Below are 18,878 nucleotides of genomic sequence, written 5' to 3'. Positions count from 1 at the left end.
GCAGGTCTCTTCTGGTGAGGGAGTGAATGCCCCACAGAGGCTGTGAAAGGGACTTCTCTTTCAGGCTGGAGAAATGAGGATTGGGGAAAAGAGTGATTTGGGGATTATGGGACAAATTTAAGAAAAAGCTCACATTTTGCTGATGCCTCAGCCCTGGGGCAATGAGCAAGGCAAAGGCTACACTAGGGTGCCAGGAATACATACCACAAAAAAGGAAACAGTGGAAGATAGATGAGGTGCATGAGTAGCAAACTCCTTTGAGAGATAATCTAATCTGCTCCCAGAAAGGATGTTAGAAGTGAGGTTATTAAATTGCTCTGGAGAAAATGCTGGGGTTGGTACTGTCCTTGTAGAGCCACAGGTGCAGACCTATGTCTCTGCTCTTCTCTGCCTGATAAACACTCCCTACCAACTTCTAGGCCTCGCAGGAAGCACTGGGTTTTTGGTGTGGTGGTGCTATTACACTGGATGCGAGACCCTATCGTGCCAAGGAGCACTACCTGGAGGTTCTGGAGGTTGTAGGAATTCTGGAGAAGAGCTGAAGGAGAGGTTTCTGGACCTGGAAGAAACCTCTAAGCCCATTAAGCTCAACCCTATCTGTCATTTTATAGTTGAGAAAACAGATGGGAAATTGCTTGCTTGCTCAAGGTCACACTGAGGTGGTGGCAGAGTTGAATCCACATAAAACACTGGTTGCTGTGGTTCTTTTTTTTCTTTTTTCTTTTTTTTGGCCGTGCTGCGCGGCTTGTGGGATTTTAGTTCCCCGACCAGGGACTGAACCCGGGCCCTCAGCAGTGAGAAGGTAGAGTCCTAACCACTGGACCGCCAGGGAATTCCCGGTTGCTATGGTTCTTAACACTTAGGTCCACCGTACCAGATGATGTCTCATATCCCCCACCACCCTGTCTTAGTTCCTTCTCGTGGGGCATGAGTAATCAAGGACTACATTGGACCTGGTAGCCTTGGTCCAGGATGAAATGCTATCCAAACCTTGCTGAAGTGCCTTCTCAACAGGAAGGACCAGGCTCTGGTGGAAAGAAAACAGGTCTGCTGCTAGGATCTCAAAGCCAGTGGAGAAGTGAAATGAAAAGGGCCCCAGAGGACCCTAAAATAAAGGAGACAAGAGCCTTTGGTGATGGTGGTGGGGCTTTACTGCAAACTGTTACAATTAAAGTGCTATTTTACAAGTGTTTAAGACAGGGCAGACAGGCTCTGAGCCAGGACTCAGCTTCAGAGGCACACGCCTGGAGGGGAAATGGCACTCGCACACGCCTGGAGGGGAAATGGCACTCGCAGGGGCCATGAGCTTAATCACTGCTGCTCATTTAATAAGCACAGTCGTGCTGGAGTCCTCTTAGGGAGCCTGAGAGGAAAAGAAGGGAGTGGAGAGAGCCATGCAGCAGCTACTTTAAATTCCTAATCTCGCTCCATTCCCACTGGGCACATCACCTCAGAGCCACCCTGGAGACTGACACAAATCCTTCCTCTGGCCCAGGCTTCCCACCAGCTCAGGGTGCCTGGGTCATCCTCGTTATCATTCATCACTGATTTCCTTTTTCTGCCAGAGGTTTTCCCAATTTGTAGCTTAAAAAACACCAGCAGGAGGAGAAGCAAGGAATGTTCTTGTTAATATAAATCCACACCAAGATGACTCAAGAAATGGGTGTTTCCCAGGGTTGGCAGGTACATGGATGGTTCCTGCATTCTTTGTCTGTAGGGTGCTTGAATAGGTAGTACTGTCGAACGTGCCAAAGGTCTGCGCTTTTAGGACCTGCTCATGTTTTTGAGGACCTCTAGGGAGAATCACTGGTTTAGAACCAGGGCCTAGCGGAACACTGGGAGAGGGGAAACTTGATGAGTCCTGAGATCATTCCCAGGAGGAGGGGAGCACTTCTTCCGGAAGCAGCAGCAGGGAGGACTGTGCCAAGGCTCTGCCCAAGGGGCCAGGGTGCCTGGCCTGGAGGCGCGGCTCCTCGTGCAGTTCTGGGTTACTGTTTGGGCAAAGCGAAGTCCCAGGCAGTTTCCTGTGCACATTTCCACATGGCCTGCATGAGGCGGGTGAAGCCCATGTCTTTGGGCTTCTCCAGGCCTCTCATCAGCCGTTGCTTCATGATAGAAACAAATTCCTTATTGCTCAGCTCTCCGTTGCCTAGAAGAAGAGGCAAACACAACAGGGATAAGTGACGCCCTTGGAACAAAGACAATGAGACAATTCCATTACTCACATCATGTAGGTCCCAAAGCCTAGCGCTCTCTCACAGCCAAACTCAATTCTCTTGGTTAAAAATGAACTGTGGTTTGTACTGTCCTTGATGTTTCCAATTGCAACTCAGTGATAGTTCAGTGTAGTGTGACAGAAGTTGAATGAGAATATATATGTCAGGTCCTGTGCTAGGTGTTGAGAATAAAGAGATAAAAATGACTTTGTCCCTTGAAATACCATCAGGTTATGGGAGAGACAAGTACATTATTTCAATAGTATGGTGAATGCCACAGTGGGGTAAACAGAGGATGCTATGGGGGCACAGAGGAAGACTATCTAACCCAGGCTGGGGAGGGTGCAAGTACAGATCAGTAAAGGCTTCCTGGAGGTGACTCCTAAGTTGAATCCCAAAGGATGAGCAGAAAGTGGCCAAGCAGAGGGGAGTGAGATGGGGGAGGCATTCCAGTAGTGGTAGTAGCATAAGCAAAGGCACCTGTAGGAAGCAGCACAGCTGTTAGAGAACTACAAGGAGTTAGGTATTGCTGGACACACAAAGATAGGGGTATGGCCAGTAAACCAAAGAGGAAGGCAGGAGACAGGTCCTCAAGGATCTTGTATCCTCATGAAAGGGTTTGCACTTTATCTTCAGGGCAGGAAAGGACTGGGAGAGGGGAGTAAGATGTAGTTGGATTTCCATTTTGGGTAGATTTCTCTAGCTGGATGATGGTGATAGACTGGAGAGTGGCACAGATGGAGTGAGTATGGGAGCCGTGGGAGTGGGAGTGAGTTAGGAGGCTGCTGCAATAGTCCAGGTAGACATGATGAGGCTTTTCATGGTGAAGACTAAAATCAAAACCTGGCTTTGGGTTAAGCCCATTTTCTCATGGCTTCTCATTTGACCCTCTTCAGTGGCAGACTCTCAGGTCTGGAGGAGAACCTGGAGAGCATCTGGTCTGACCCAAGGTCACTTCTCAAGCCACATGGAATAGTAACCACTCCAAAAGTAGAGGACAGTTACCATTTGACTAGGTGCCCAGGAGTAAATGTCTGCTGATTAAAAGAATGGCAGCCATTACTGGTGGTGACAGGAAACTAGCAAACAGACCTCTACTAATGATCAGTCTGGGAAGAAAGTGGTAAGAGGGAATAATTGGTTTACTTCTCTATAGAGTACCTGAAAACCTAAACGGGCCCATGTTTGCTGTCTGAAAAGAGCATGGGCAGCCTCAGGGATACCTCAGAGCAAGATTAAAACAAACAAAAAACAGGTAAAGCTAACCTATGGCACTAGAAGTTAGGGAAGTGGCCACCCTCGGGGGTATAAGTGACCAGAGGGCAGCAGCACCAGGCAGCTCTGTGGTACTGGTGATGTGCTGCTTCGGGATGATGCATGGGTGTGTTCAGTTTTTAAAAATGTATCAAGCTCCACACTTACGGTATTTGCATTTTTTTGTATGTATATTATACTTTAACTTAAAAAGTTAAAAAGTAGCCTGGCTGGGCTGAAAGTTAATCAGTAATATGGCTTATTAAGAATGCAATTAAAAGAACAAAAAGGTCTAAAAAGGATTCTTAATATTTTGTATAAAAAGAAGCTTAAGATGAAAAACCTGAAGTTATTTTTATTTATTTATTTTTTGGCAGTGCGGCTTGCAGGATCTTAGCTCCCCGATGGAGGATCAAACCTGTACCCTCGGGCAGTGAAAGCGTGGAGTCCTAACCACTGGACCACCAGGGAATTCCCAAAACCTGAGGTTATTTCATTCAAACTGCTCTGGGATTTGCTTCTTGCTTCCCTAAGGCCAGGGCTGATCAGTCTGAACGGCCTTTGTTACCCGTGAATTGGATATATGACTGAATGTCATTTGTGTGCATGTGTGATCTGTGACTGCAGCTCTAAATTCTGTGACAAACACGTCTGTTTGAAAATCGGAATTCTCTGTCCCCTGGCATTTTGACCTAAGATCTTGCACTGGTAGAAATGACAATGGCTTTCGAATTTAATATCTACTTCCCTTTTCTATAGATTAAGAAAATGAACCCCGGGCTTCCCTGGTGGGTTCGAGCCCTGGGCCGGGAAGATCCCACATGCCACGGAGCAACTAAGCCAGTGAGCCACAACTACTGAAGCCCGTGTGCCACAACTACTGAAGCCCGCGCGCCTAGAGCCCATGCTCTGCAACAAGAGAAGCCACCACAATGAGAAGCCTGCACACTGCAACGAAGAGTAGCCCTCGCTTGCCGCAACTAGAGAAAGCCCGTGAGCAGCAATGAAAACCCAACGCAGCCAAAAAAAAAAATTAAAAACCCCCCAAAAAACCAAAAAACAAAACAAACAAACAAACAAAAAGAAAATAAACCCCATTTACCACCAAAAGCAAGGGTAACAAAAGCAAAAATAAACAAGTGGGATTATATCAAACTAAAAAGCTTCTGCACAGCAAAGGAAACCATCAACAAAATGAAAAGGCAATCTACTAGACAGGAGAAGATATCTGCAAATCATATACTGATAAGGGGTTAAAATGCAAAATATATAGAGAACTCATGCAACTCAACAGCAAAAAACCGAACAACCTGATTAAAAAATGTGCAGAGGACCTGAACAGATGCTTTCCAAAGAAGACATACAGATGGCCAACAGACACATGAAAAGATGCTCAGCATCACTAATCATCAGGGAAATGCAAATCAAAGCCACAATGAGATACCACCTCACACCTGTCAGAATGGCTGTTAACAACAACAACAACAAATAACAAGTGTTGGCCAGGATGTGGAGAAAAGGGAACGCTGTGCACTGTTGGAGAGAATGTAAATTGGTGCAGCCACTATGGGCAACAGTATGGAAGTTCCTCAAAAAATTAAAAATAAAACTACCATATGATCCAGATTCCACTTCTGGGTATTTATCTGAAAGAAACAAAAACACTAACTTGAAAAGATATATGCACCCCTATGTTCACTGCAGCATTATTTATAAGAGCTAAGACACAGAAACCACCTAAGTGTCCATGGACAGATGAATGGATGAAGAAAATGTGATATGTGTGTGTGTGTATATATTGTGTGTGTGATGGAATATTATTCAGCCATAAAAAAGAAGGAAACTTTGCCATTTGTGACAACATGGATGGACCTTGAGGCCATTATGCTGACATAAATCAGAGGAAGACAAATACTGTATGATCTCACTTATATGTAGAATCTAAAACGAACAAACAAAAATAATTGAGTTCATAGATATATAGAACAGATTGGAGGTTGCTATAGGTGGGGGGTGGAGGTGGATGAATTCTGGTGCAGGGATTCAAAAGGTACAAACTTCCAGTTATAAGTAAGTCATGGGGATATAATGTACAGCATGAAGACTCTATTTAAGGGACTTCCCTGGTGGTGCAGTGGTTAAGAATCCACCTGCCAGTGCAGGGGACACGGGTTCGAGCCCTGGTCCGGGAAGATCCCACATGCCACGGAGCAACTAAGCCCGTGCACCACAACTACGGAGCCTGTGCTCTAGAGCCCGTGAGCCACAACTACTGAGCCCGGGTGCCACAACTACTGAAGCCCACACGCCTAGAGCCCGTGCTCTGCAACAAGAGAAGCCACCCAATGAGAAGCCTGCGAACCGCAACGAAGAGTAGCCCCCGCTCGCCACAACTAGAGAAAACCCGCGCGCAGCAACAAAGACCTAAGGCAGCCAAAAATAAAAATAAATAAATTAAAAAAAGACTATATTTAAAAACACTGTATTGCATGTTTGCAAGTTGCTAAGAGAGTAGATCTTAAAAATTCTCATCATAAGAAAAAAAATTTGTAACATGTATGGTTACTAGACTTATGGTGATCATTTCGCAATATACACAAATATTGAATCATTATGTTGTACACCTGAAACTAATATAATGTTATATGTCAATTACATCTCAATTAAAAAATTAGGTCCCAGAGAGAAAATGATTTTTTAAAGGTAATAGAAGTAGATATTGATAGACCCTCCTTCTAAAAGGCTGGAAAATCAAACATTTCCCAGGACTTCCCAGGAGAAGAGGGGAACTGTGATGCTGGTTGCCATTACTCCCATATTCACTTCACAAACCAGCTCTTGGATACTGGCTTCAAAAATTATAAAAATGTTATTTGGAAAAAAACTCAAAGTACCTAAAAGTGATTAGAGTAAAAACAAAATCTGGGGAGAGTTACTCTCTCTGCAGCAGTGCTGTCCATTAGAACTCTCTGCGATGAGGGAAACGTTTTTATCTGTGCTATTTTCAATACAGGAGCCACCAGCCACGCGTGATACTGGAAGAAGTGAGTTTTAAATTGTATTCAATTTTAATTAATTTAAATTTAAATAACCACAGGTAACTGTGGTATCATATTGGACAGGGCAGCTCTAGAGAATAACCACCCTTCCCTGTGGATGAGGACTCTCCTTTGTCCTCGCTCTTGGGCTTCCTTTCACTCAGACCTCGGTTGTGGGTTCAGGGGGGAGATTTAAATAACTCAAGTTCAACTTAAAAAGTTAGTGAGGACTTCCCTGGTGGTGCAGTGGTTGGGAATCCACCTCCCAATGCAGGGGACGTGGGTTCGATTTCTGTCTGGTCAGGGCCCACATGCATGCCGCAGCTAAGAGTTTGCATGCCACAACTAAGGAACCCACCTGCCGCAACTAAGACCTGGCACAACTAAAAATAAATTAAAAAACAAACAAAAAAAAAGTTAATGAACACCTGTTATGTGCAAAGTACTGTCTGAGGTCCTAATTGCAGGGGAGGCGGGATCCAGAGGTGAATAGGACTTGTAACTACCCATAAAAAGCTCACAATTAGGTAGGGACATTAAGTCACATACACAGAGATGGAGTGTAACATGCAGCAATGCAGACAAATTGAACCAAGTTAAGGAATAAAAAAACCAGAGTGATTCATTATGCTGGGATCAAAAGGGAAGGTTTCACACATGCAGGAGCTTTTGATCTGTTCTTGAATTCTGTGAGCCTAGCTTCCTGGAGGAAGATGAACAGTGAATCTTGGCTGTGAGACAGGGAATTGAGGTCATATAGTACAGAGGGAGGCAGTGCACTTTTGCTTCAAATCCTGGATTCGCTATCTAATACTACCTTTGTGATCCTGGGAAAACTACTTAACCTCTCTGAGTTGCAGCTTCCTTATCTGTAAAATGTGGTTAATAACTACTCCTGTGTCAGAGGATTAAACAAGCAGCTTGCACAGTGTATCTGGCTCATAGTAAGCAATGAAAAAACTGTGAGATAACGAATAAGGACCTACTGTATAGCACAGGGGACTCTACTCAGTACTCTATAATGGTCTATATGAGAGAAGAATCTAAAAAAGATGGACAGATGTGTATGTATAACTGATTCACTTTGCTGCATGCCTGAAACTAATACAACATTATAAATCAACTATCCTCCAATAAAAATTTTAAAAAATAAAAATAAAAAAATTTAAGGCAAAAAAAAAAAAAAAAGAGACAAAAAACTGTGAGCCTCCATTGTTAATATTATCATCATTGTATCAGCCAACATAGCTGAGAAATAAGGCCAGAGCAGAACCAGGATCTCTTAAATGGGCTAAATAAACTGCAGAGTGCTCACAGACACAACAGACCTTGGTGTGCAGCTGGAATGCTATGATGGGTTGTAAATGACTAAAATGTGCCCTGGGTGGTGGAATGATCAGTACCATCTTCTTCCTAGAGACATTCAAATACTCAAGTGCACCTATCTACTAAGCAGTAAGCTGGGTCTAATTTTTTTTTTTTTTTGGCCGTGCCGCACGGCATGCGGGATCTTAGTTCCCCAACCAGGAATCGAACCCGTGCCCCCCTGCAGTGGAAGCGGGGAGTCCTAAACACCGGACCACCAGGGAATTCCCTTGTTTTTATTTTTAAGATCCTTAGGGTCATAAATGAATTTAGGCCTACAGGCAAATTAGAATTATAAGAAGAAATGGAGAACACAAACCAGGACCAGGGGTGGTATTTCTCAATGTCATGAGTCTGAGGGCTCAGCTACTGATGTGGGAAATGGGGAAGTTGAAGCAGTCTAGGCTGGTACCCTGGAGCTGGCTGCAAGGCTCCATCATAAAAGTGTCTACTTCAAGGGCAGTAAGGCTTGGTTTTTCCGCGGACTCCAGAGGGCCCCACTCACCATCACAGTCAAAGAGCGCAAACACGACATCACACACATGATCTGAGAGCTCCACTTTAGCCACTGTCCTGGCCACCTGCTGCATGGTCACTGAAAGAAGAAAGATGTTGAGTTAGCACAGCAGAGGGACTTCGTTTTGCTTTCTCTGAATGGAATGATAAAACTATTCAGTCACAATAAAAAATTTTCAAGTGTATTTACATCACATTTAAGAAAATGATAATTCAGTTTTTAATCCATAACCCCCTTTCCTTTTCACTTCAGATTCCATTTTCTTTCTACTGCTGCCACAGTTTAGGAGGTATATATAATTAAGTAAGAATGCCTGATACTAAATTTATAGAGAAAGTAGATTAGAGGTTACCAGGGGCTGGGGAGTTAGTGGTTAATCGGTACAGATTTTCTGTTTGGGGTGATGGAAAAGTTTTGGAAATAGTGGTGCTGGTTGTACAACACTGTGAATGTAATTAATGCCACTGACTTACATACTTAAAAATGGTTTAAATGGCAACTTTTGTTATATACATTTTACCACAATAAAAATTTAAAAAGTGAAAATCCACATAATATTTAAGGATGGAATTCTAAGTCTTCAGCATGCAGTGGTGGCTTTTCTAATAAATTATTACCAGAAGAGTGCCTTGAAAAAAAATAAAGAATGCCTGATAGTCTCCATCTTGGCATTTCCCTCCCACTGGAAAGAACACAATAACAAAAAGTCAAGGAAACAATGAGGCAGAGAAAGGATGGGGAAGTGGGGAACAAGGAGACTTGTCTGAGTGCACTGAGGCTTCACCCCCCAGTTGCTGACTGACAGTGGAGAATCTGCATGGCTGAGCTCCTGCCCTTCCTCCCAACAGGTTTTCCATCAGCCACTTTGTCTTTTCCAACCATGCCCCTTGGGAGAAGCGGTGGCCCCCATCTCACTAGATCAATACAGTCTCTCTTTTTTTTTCTTTTTCCAGATCTCATCAGAAAATCTCCTCTCTCTTGCCATTTTCTCTTTCTATGACATTTACTGTTTAACACTAGCAATCACGTGAGAACTGGGTTCTCACAAAAAACAAGCCAGGAAGGACGAGGCAATTTCCCCTGCCCTCTCTGCCATTTATCCTCAAGCCTGATCCAGCTACATCTATAAATTATGTTATTGCTTATAGACACGCTCTTCAGTGAGGTAGAACTCCCAGGAAAGAAAAAGATGAATTTCTATTTATAAACCAACTAGCAACGAAGTGTTCATATCTATAAACCTCAGATTAGATTCTTCTACAAGCAATGTGAACTTAAAGGCAGTGTGCCTTCTCTGCTTATTTCATTCCTATAATTTCAGTTCTTTCTTGTCATTTTTTTTCTGCATTTGCTCTTTCACTTCACCTCTATAGCCTCCATTATATTCACCACAGGGCCCCTGACGTCAGCTGATACAAATGCCAGAACAATGCAGAGGAGCAAGGCGACGCAGTAGAAAAACTGTGCTTGCAAGTCACAAGACCTGAGCTCTAGTCCTGGCTCCATCAACTTGCTGTGGTGGAGTCACCTGATCTCTTTAGGTATAATATTCTCATATTCAAATGAGGGGATGCCACAGGATAGCTGCTGAGGTGGCTTAGTAGTGCAAAGAATGGTTTATTGGTGTTTTCTAGAATCTGAGGGTGAGGGATAGGGGTGGAGGTACACAGAAATAGCTGAAGATCTTGTGTGGCGAAGGGTAGAAGAAAGGTATAAGGGCCACAAGCTGGGCTGTACCTTAGTGTCCACAGCCTCTGGTTGGAGGGGGACTAGGCTGCTCACGAGGGCGGGAAGAGTCAGATTCCTCCTCCTGCAGCTTTAGGTTACTGCTCATACCGCCCCTCTTCCCGGGATGTGAGTTAGAGTGAAAGAGGAATCAACATCCCTTGGAACTAAAAGACTTAAGCAGAATATATTATTGTGTGGATGTTCACAAGATGTGGTTAAGTGCTGACGGGGGAGATGGGGCCTCTACAAGACTGTAGAAATTCTAGGGTTTAGAAACTTAGCCTCGTAGGTCTAGACACTTGATTCTCTCAGTCAGCTCAGGAAGAACTGACTCCTGCTAACTAAATGGCCTGGGGAAGGAAGAGAAACCAGAAGGCCAATTTACAATGAAAACAGTAACTGTTAAGAGAACTAAACTGATGACAGCTGGTCATTATACTTCTCAGTAGGAAAATCTACTAAGGAAACTCAGTTCACCTCAGAAGATTGCTCAGTGAAAAGAGAATCAGATCAGAAGACACTGGATGCTCTCAAATTGTGATCATTTACTGAATTACCCTCTGTGGCCACAGAAATGTGTCCTGAGAAGTGGCTCAAAACCTGTTCGATGTAGATAAACATGAACGCTTTATGTTAACCATTCCTTTCTCTGCCAATGTTTGTTAACCATGCCTTTTTCACACCAATACCACACCTGTTATAACTGATAACTACCCTCTTTTTCTCTTTCCCAGTTCCATTTTCTCAGGGCAGAGTGCCTATTGCCAATTCTTTTTTTTAAATTGGAGTATAGTTGCTTTACAATGTTGTGTTAGTTTCTACTGTACAGCAAAGTGAATCAGCTACACATATACATATATCCCCTCTTTTTTGGATTTCCTTCCCATTTAGGTCACCACAGAGCACTAAGTAGGGTACCCTGTGCTATATAGTAGTGCTAATTCTTCTTGATGCTCCAAGTGCCTATCCTTTTCCCCATGAAGATAGAGCCTTTCCTCTAAATAAACCATTAACTAAATAATATCCAAGAATGTCAGTGAGAGCTCTTGGCTTTTTTTTTTTTTTTTTTTTTTAGTGAAAAGCTCATTAAAGTGGTATTAAATGGTTGTAGAATAGGGACTTCTGGAAGCCACTGTCAGGAATCCCTCATTACAAATACCATCTCTTGACAGAACAGTTACAGAATATGTTCCATCTCACATGGAGAGGGCTCTGACGCCATCTGTACTACAGGAGCTAAGTTATTCAAACCACTGGGATGTTACCAGCCAGCAAAGAGCCTGGCTGGGGTGCCCTTTCACAGTCCAAGATCCTCAGATAAGCCCCCAGGGTGTGAATCAGAGCAGTGGAGGAAACAAACATTAAACTAGCTGGTGAGCTGTACAGCCAAGAGCACTTGGAACAAGTAGGATGACAGCAGATTACAAGCCAAGTGCTTGACAGCTGGTCCTGAGAGTTGGCTCATTCAGATTTGCTTCCACATCTCTGAACCACAAAGCCATAATTAAATCACAGCAAGGAGAACAATCCCTCATCCCCTCCGCCCCAGATCTCAACTTCCCCATGCAGACCAGTTGTTGGTACTGGAATTTGGGCCTCCCTTACTTGATGATGCTAATTGATTGATGGTTGGGATTCTAATCTGAAAGATGTCTCTATGGAGCATGAAGTCACCCTGGAGAAGGCCTACGTTTCCAAGGCCTATCTATTCCTTTGGTACAAATCTGGTCCAGCTGCCTGAACAATAGATGGACATGAGATTGGGTGATTTCTACTAGATTGGGATGGGGAGGAATTTGCAGAAGCGTGCTGAATTGGCACTCAAAAACGTGTTAACCATCTGGCTTTTTGAAAAGTCCAGGCAGAATCTGAATTGTGCCAGGACCCCCAATTTACTCTCTGGCATAGTCCATGACTAGACAACTCAGCATCAGACAGAAACACATACTGAGTTTGTGTGACTATAATATCAGAAGCTATATTACATAAAACTATTCACAACAGTAGTTGAACAGAGGAAAGGAGAGTTCTGGAGGGATAAGACCCCAAACATCCACTTGGAATCAGAATCGTAGAACTGGAAGAGACCTCAGACGAAAGGTAAAATGCAGAGAATCTGAGTAACTTGCTCAGGGTCACAAAGCTAGCTAGTAGCACAGCTGGGTCTAGAATCTGGATCTTCTGACTTCCAGCCAATGCTCTTTTCCCTATACACACTGGATCCACTCGATCCCTTATATGGACAACGGATCCCCCCATGAATCTGTCACTCTGTTTTTTTTTTTTTTTTTTGGCCGAACCCCATGGTTTGCATGATCTTAGTTCCCCGTCACCCTCGGCAGCGAAAGCGCAGAGTCTTAATCACTGGACCGCCAGGGAATTCCCATGAATCTGTCACTCTAAACAAGAGAAAGAGCTCAGATGAAAGAAAAGCCAAGTTGGGGATTACTCCTTGCTAGTGGGCAGGGACGAATAACTGAGTAACAATTAGGGGTTGTGAAGAGCCAGCATTATAGTTTGACCACAGATCTGATTGCCCTATACATTAGCATTCCCTTGGAACGCGTACTGACAATTTTAAGAACTTAAAGAAGTTTATTAAAATGCAACCCAATGAAAAGCGTATGAAACAAAGGTGGCCCTGGGAGCTTCTATACCTCTGATGCATAGATAGACCTACAGACAATGTGACCCAGTTAGGAACTGCCTGTCTCTTCCTAATGCAAAGATGTTTGGAAAGGTGATACGCCACGTTGGGTTGACAGTCTCTAGCTGTGCGGCCATGTGATTATTCCTGTTTTCCTGGACTGCAGTGGAGAAAATCAAAAGCTGGCTGGTGACTGCCAAGGTTAAGTGAGGGAAGACATTTCTGCTTCAGCTTTGGAAGGGCTTATGATGCAGAGGTCCTAGTTTCTTAAATCCATGCCTAGATGGCTTCGGGGAAGGCGGGGACGGGGGAAGGATTTTCCTTTAAAAAGCACCTGTCCTTTCTTTTGCATCTTCTTCCAAGACACTTTGGTTAATACAACATACACATTTCAGCCTGATTGAGGGGGTGTGGGTGGGGAGGAAAGGACAATATTTAGGATGACAAGCAATTTAAGGAGCCAAGAGCAACGCAGTATACTAATAATGAAAAATATAACAATTCTGTGTTCCGCACGGTGCTTCTGAGCTGCAGGCAGGTTGACCCCCTCTGTGTGCTCAGGCAGTCCACTGTCAGAGGTGATGCTGGTGATCCTGGCTCTTAAATACTGGTATATGCCACAGAGAAAACCTGTGGTCAGGTTTTCTGAATCTCAGAGCATCATCCCAGATGACTGCTTCAATGGGCTTACATGATTAATCTAGTAAAACTGATTTACAGTAAGGTTTATTGCCATTGTTCAGTCTTGTATCTGGCGTCATTAAAAACACTCAACACATTTTGTCCACAAAGGGCAAGCATTTCTATCAGCACCATTAGGCAGTGATTTCAGGTGCCACGCTCAGAGGGCAATCACAGTTCAGTGGGGGAAACCATACAAACCATTAAGATGGAGAAATACATAGGAGAACTATCAGACATTAACAGACACATATGGGTCACTGTGGAATAGTCTGTATTTTGTTGGAGGTACATTTTGGATCCTAATTCTAAAGGATTAAAGAGACATACTGCTCCAGATTTGGCAGGTACAACAGTAGGTGATGGGGGGTGGGGGTCTGAGTAAAGTACTGAAAGCAGGAAAGGATGCTAATGCCTGACTAGAGAGCTAGAACAGAGGTGCAGGTGGGGATGAGATTTTGCAGGGGGCCAGTCAAGTCTCCTTGCAGGGAAACCTTTATAACACAGCCAGGTCTTATTTGGAGACCAATTTACCATATTAACTTGCTTTTCCCTCTTTGAGTCTTTAAATTTTCATTATTTTTTATTTTAAAAAGTTATTTTTCATTAGATAATACATTCAGCTATTTCAAAAGGGCTGAAATCTCCCTCCCAAACTTATACCCCTGCCCCCTAGTTGTCCAGAGGCAACCAATATCTCCAGTTTCCCCAGAAATATTTTATAGATATAAAATCAAATATTTATTCTTCACTTCTTCCCACGAAATGGTGGTTGGTATATTAAATGGTTTTGCTTGACTCATTTAACAATATATCTAAGAAATAATTCCATTCCAATACATAAACAGTTCTTTTTTAACAGCTGCATAGTATTCCACCAAGAGGATGTATCATTATTTAGATAACCACTTCCTCATATTATTCTAACCTCAATCTTGAGGAGGAAGTGCCTTTTATCCCCTCTTTACGAAATTACTTCTTTGGTGGGCTATGGTTGTCAGCTTCAACAGAGTCTGAATCTCTGATGGCTAAAGTTGAAAGCAACTGAGATATTTAAGTTCAGTTTGCTGAAATTATGCCAAAAGGCTAAATACTCTTCACCTTAACAAGTGTCTTAATAAAACTTCAGAGGTTTCTAAGGGTAGTAACCCCTTAAGCCCCACAAAAGCAGCACATGCGTTAAATAGTAATCTCTATACTTCCCCAGTTGGTATAATTCCTTTCTGATTCTTTTCATAGCAGGATGTAATGTTGGCTGATGTTTTTCTCACTTATCTATTTAAGTGGATGTTTTGGCAGTTTATCCTACCCTCACTCTCCTCTCTCCCCCAATGGTAATCATGAATCCCTAAAGCAGCTCTCTTCCTCCTTGGGGCACTTATATATAATTTTACTAAATCACAACATATTCAAAGCAACATAGTTAAGCCAGAATCAATCTTTAGAATTGCTAAGTAACTTTAAATTAGGGGAAAAAAATCAGGTCTCTGCAGAGAAAGTGCCTCATGAAGCAAACGTTTCTTTCAGAATTTGAGCTTCCCTGCCTACGTCATGAATAATTGTGTTTAAAAAATTGATGACTTTGTCTTAAATGAATGAAATTCTGGCCAACACTCCTCTTCACACATAAATGTTTTTACAAAATGCAGTAACGAACTGAAGCATAGGGGCTTGCCTCCACAAACTTTAAAAGAGTTTATAAAATAGGAGCTTTTTTCCCATAACCTCTTCCCCACACATCTTTATGACATTCCCATTTCCTGCCTTCGTTCTATGGCTGTCTGGGGATGCTTTCCCATACATTTCTGCTGTGAACTTTTCCCTATTTCTGCCTTCCCATAAAAGCACTGAGTCCCCAGTAGAATTCTCTAGGTCCTTCTCGTGGCAGTGGATGCCGCGTACTAAAGAGAACAATGGTATGGAAGTGAGTGAACCTGAATCTCTGGTCTCAGTTTTGCATCGCACTAGCTGTGATTTGAGCAAGTCATTTTCCTTCAAGTGTAAACAAAGAGGTTAAAACAATAAAGCAAGGGTTTAAGTAAAATGATTTCTAAGCTCTTTTCTAGCCCTAAAATTTTATGACTGCCATTCTTAACATCTTTTTAGATAACATGGCTTAGATTAGTTAAAATGTCCATATCTTCAGAAGTCCTCAAAGAATAGAATAGTGGTAATTTCTGGTATGGTGGGTAGAATTCTGAGATGGTTCTCAACATCCCCACACCCTGTAAAATCTCCTCTCTTTGAATGTGGGCAGGACCTGTGAATAGGATGTGATACCACTCTTGTGATTAGGTTACTTTATACGGAAAAGGTAATGGGATAGTCACTCCCATGATTACAGTTATATAAGAACCCATCTCAGCACACTGGGGAAAGAGATTCTCCTTCTGGCTTTGAAGAAGTGAGCTGCCATATTGTAAGAGGGCCTGTGAGAGGGCCGCATGGCAAGGAACTGCAGCAGCCTGCTGCGAGTGACAGCCAGCGAGAAAAAGGGACATCAGTCCTACAACCAAAAGGAAGTGAATTCTGCCAAGAACCCAGGTGAGCTTGGAAGAGGACTATGAACTCCAGATGAGAAAGCAGTCCTACTGATGTCTTGATTTCCACTTTGTTAAGACCCTGAGCAGAGAACCCAGTTATGCTATGCTCAGACCCTGACTTATAGAAACTAGGGGATAAACAGGTGGTATTTTAAGCTGCAAATTTGTAGTAATTTGTTATAAGCAAGAAAGTTAAGTAGGGAAGGTATTTATGGTTGGGAATGTCCTTTTGAGGTTCCTCAAATCATACTTTATATACAGCTACACTCATTCTAGGTACATTTTATGGAACTGTCACTTTTCTGCAACTACTATACCAAGCTCCATAAACTAGCTCTTATAGAGGCACTAGCCAAGATCTAATTAAGTTTTAAATTTCTTAACAAGAAAATAAAACTGCCACGCTTCTTTTGGGAATTCAACAGCCTTGCTCTGACTTCAAATGTATCTGATAATTATAAGTTAGTTCACTTTAACACAGATTTGGATACTTAGGCTATAACATGTCCCTTAAAACATTACAACATTCAGTAAAAAGCTGATTATTTATAGAATTTCAAATCTGGAAGCACGCTTGGAGATAATTAGTAAAACTCTAACTTGAGGTCAGAGAAATTGTGACTTGCCCATGTGTCAAGGAAATTAATGATATGGGAAGGTCTCATACTCCTATCATTCTCCTCCTCACTCTAGGTTTTTATTAGAGCTTTAGCATCCTTTTCAGGATCTGACCATGTTTAGAATTAATTCACTCATTTATTCAACATTAATTAAATATCTACTGTATAAATATACATAATTCTTCTAGGCTCGGAGTAGGACACAAAGAGATGGAAAACATGGTTCTTGTCCTCAGGAGTTTACAGTCCAGTAGAAAATTCCCCCTTGAATGTGAGATCCCCTGCTGTGGATACTAGAGATATTAATACTGCTTAGATATTCCTAGGAACAGAGAAGTTAAATAATGATAATGCCTTCTGAAAGCAATGATCCCAAGAATTTTTGGATGAATGATGAAACTTAGGAGAAACTAAAAGCTCCAATCTTCCTATTTAAAATATACAAAAAGGGCTTCCCTGGTGGCGCAGTGGTTGAGAATCTGCCTGCCAATGCAGGGGACATGGGTTCGAGCCCTGGTCTGGGAAGATCCCACATGCCACGTAGCAACTAGGCCCATGAGCCACAACTACTGAGCCTGCGCGTCTGGAGCCTGTGCTCCGCAACAAGAGAGGCCACGATAGTGAGAGGCCCGCGCACCGCGATGAAGAGTGGCCCCCGCTTGCCACAACTAGAGAAAGCCCTCGCACAGAAACGAAGACCCAACACAGCCAAAAAAATAATAATAAATAATAAATAAATTAATTTTAAAAAAATTAAAAAAAATAAAAAAATACAAAAAACCCCAACTTGTAACTTCTAAACTAATACGAATCTCAAAAAGTATCTACTGAAAAAAGCAGTACTACTTTCTAAGATAACAAAATTAAGCCTCATCAGGTTCTAGGATTATATATTTTTTTTAAAATAACTTTTTGGGACTCCTCTGGTGGCGCGGTAGTTAAGACTCTGCCTGCCAATGCACGGGACATGGGTTCGATCCCTGGTCTGGGAGGATCCCACATGCCGCGAAGCAACTAAGCCCGTGTGCCACAACTACTGAAGCCCGTGCTCTGCAACAAGAGAAGCCACTGCAATGAGAAGCCCACGCACCGCAAAGAAGAGTAGCCCCCGCTTGCCGCAACTAAAGCCCGCGTGCAGCAATGAAGACCCAAAGCAGCCAAAATAATAATAATAACAATAAATTAATTAATTAACTAAAAAAATAAGATAAACAGGCAGAGGAAAGTCAGTACCTTGGGGCTGAAAACAGAGCAGGCAGCTGTGTATAGTCATAATTTCAATCTAGTATAGTAATTTAGGGTTATCTCATTTAATTTTCACAATAGCCCTGAGGCAAGTAGCCTTTATCACTGTTCTACAGATCAGGAAACTGAGGTTTTGAGAGTTTCAGTGATTTGTTCAAAGTCACAAAGCTAATGAGTAATAGGGACTCAAAATCAGGTTTGAGTTTAAACCCAAAATTTATGCTTACAAATGTCTTGCATATATTTAGCTCTCAATAAATGCTAGATGTTGGAACCGTCTCTAAAAGTATAACAAAGTATTGCTACACCAACGAGTAGAGGTGATGAGGAACAGCTGGATCATTAAAAGCTGAGAAGTCCATCCATATCTGTATATCCTATAATTTGATGTCCAGAAACTGACAGCTTAGTATATACATATGTCTTTTCTGTTCTGTGGTATCCTTTAAAGGGATACTAACTTTCCTTGCTACATGACCTTATTTAAGTAACTTTAGGCTTTTGTGTATTGGTTTCTTCACCAAAAAGTTATATGGTCAGAAAAGTGAAGAACACAGATGTGTCTACTAAGATGTCCCTGTGTGGGATAAGAAGCTAGATTAGACAACTCCAAGAGTCTGTGTCACTGTAGGGTATGCATTACAGATGTCAGAGCGTGTCTGAGTGGGAGAACCTGATCCTAAACAGAAGAGACAATTGTAGGGGGAAAATGTCATATTTCACCTTCAAGAGAAGGACACTAACTCCAAAACATCATAGTTTACCAAAAGGACTTTATTCTCACCCAAGAATGGTCAACTCTTAGCCAAAGGGAACTGGGAGGAAATAGCCTAGAGCCTGTCTTCCCTAAGCTATTGAGAACCATAGTTCAAAATGGTGAACCTGCATTATCTCCTCCTGGATTGCGTTTCAGCAAAGATTTTCAAATTCCAGCAGCATTTTGGGATATACTGAGAGACAACATGACAGTCTGGATAGAACACAGACTGGGATCAGAGAGACCTGAGCTTGAATTCTAGCTCTA

General features: G+C 42.5%; 1 protein-coding gene across 2 annotated transcripts in view; it reads right to left on the bottom strand.

Annotated features, from left to right (window-relative positions):
- Positions 1-1,128: 1,128 nt before the first annotated feature.
- MICU1 (mitochondrial calcium uptake 1) overlaps positions 1,129-18,878 on the bottom strand; it is a 215,202-nt gene continuing 197,452 nt past the window's right edge. For both annotated transcript variants that reach the window (XM_059900042.1, XM_059900043.1), the window contains 2 exons: positions 8,379-8,468; positions 1,129-2,149 (listed from right to left, as the gene is read on the bottom strand). In XM_059900042.1, the coding sequence (XP_059756025.1) occupies positions 1,989-2,149; positions 8,379-8,468 (251 nt within the window). In that variant the 3' untranslated portion in view covers positions 1,129-1,988. The remainder of the gene's footprint in view (positions 2,150-8,378; positions 8,469-18,878) is intronic.

The sequence above is a fragment of the Balaenoptera ricei genome, chromosome 16, assembly GCF_028023285.1.
Source record: "Balaenoptera ricei isolate mBalRic1 chromosome 16, mBalRic1.hap2, whole genome shotgun sequence".
Taxonomy (NCBI): Eukaryota; Metazoa; Chordata; class Mammalia; order Artiodactyla; family Balaenopteridae; genus Balaenoptera; species Balaenoptera ricei.
Note: the sequence above shows the minus strand (reverse complement) of the source record. Positions and strands in the feature narration are given on the sequence as shown.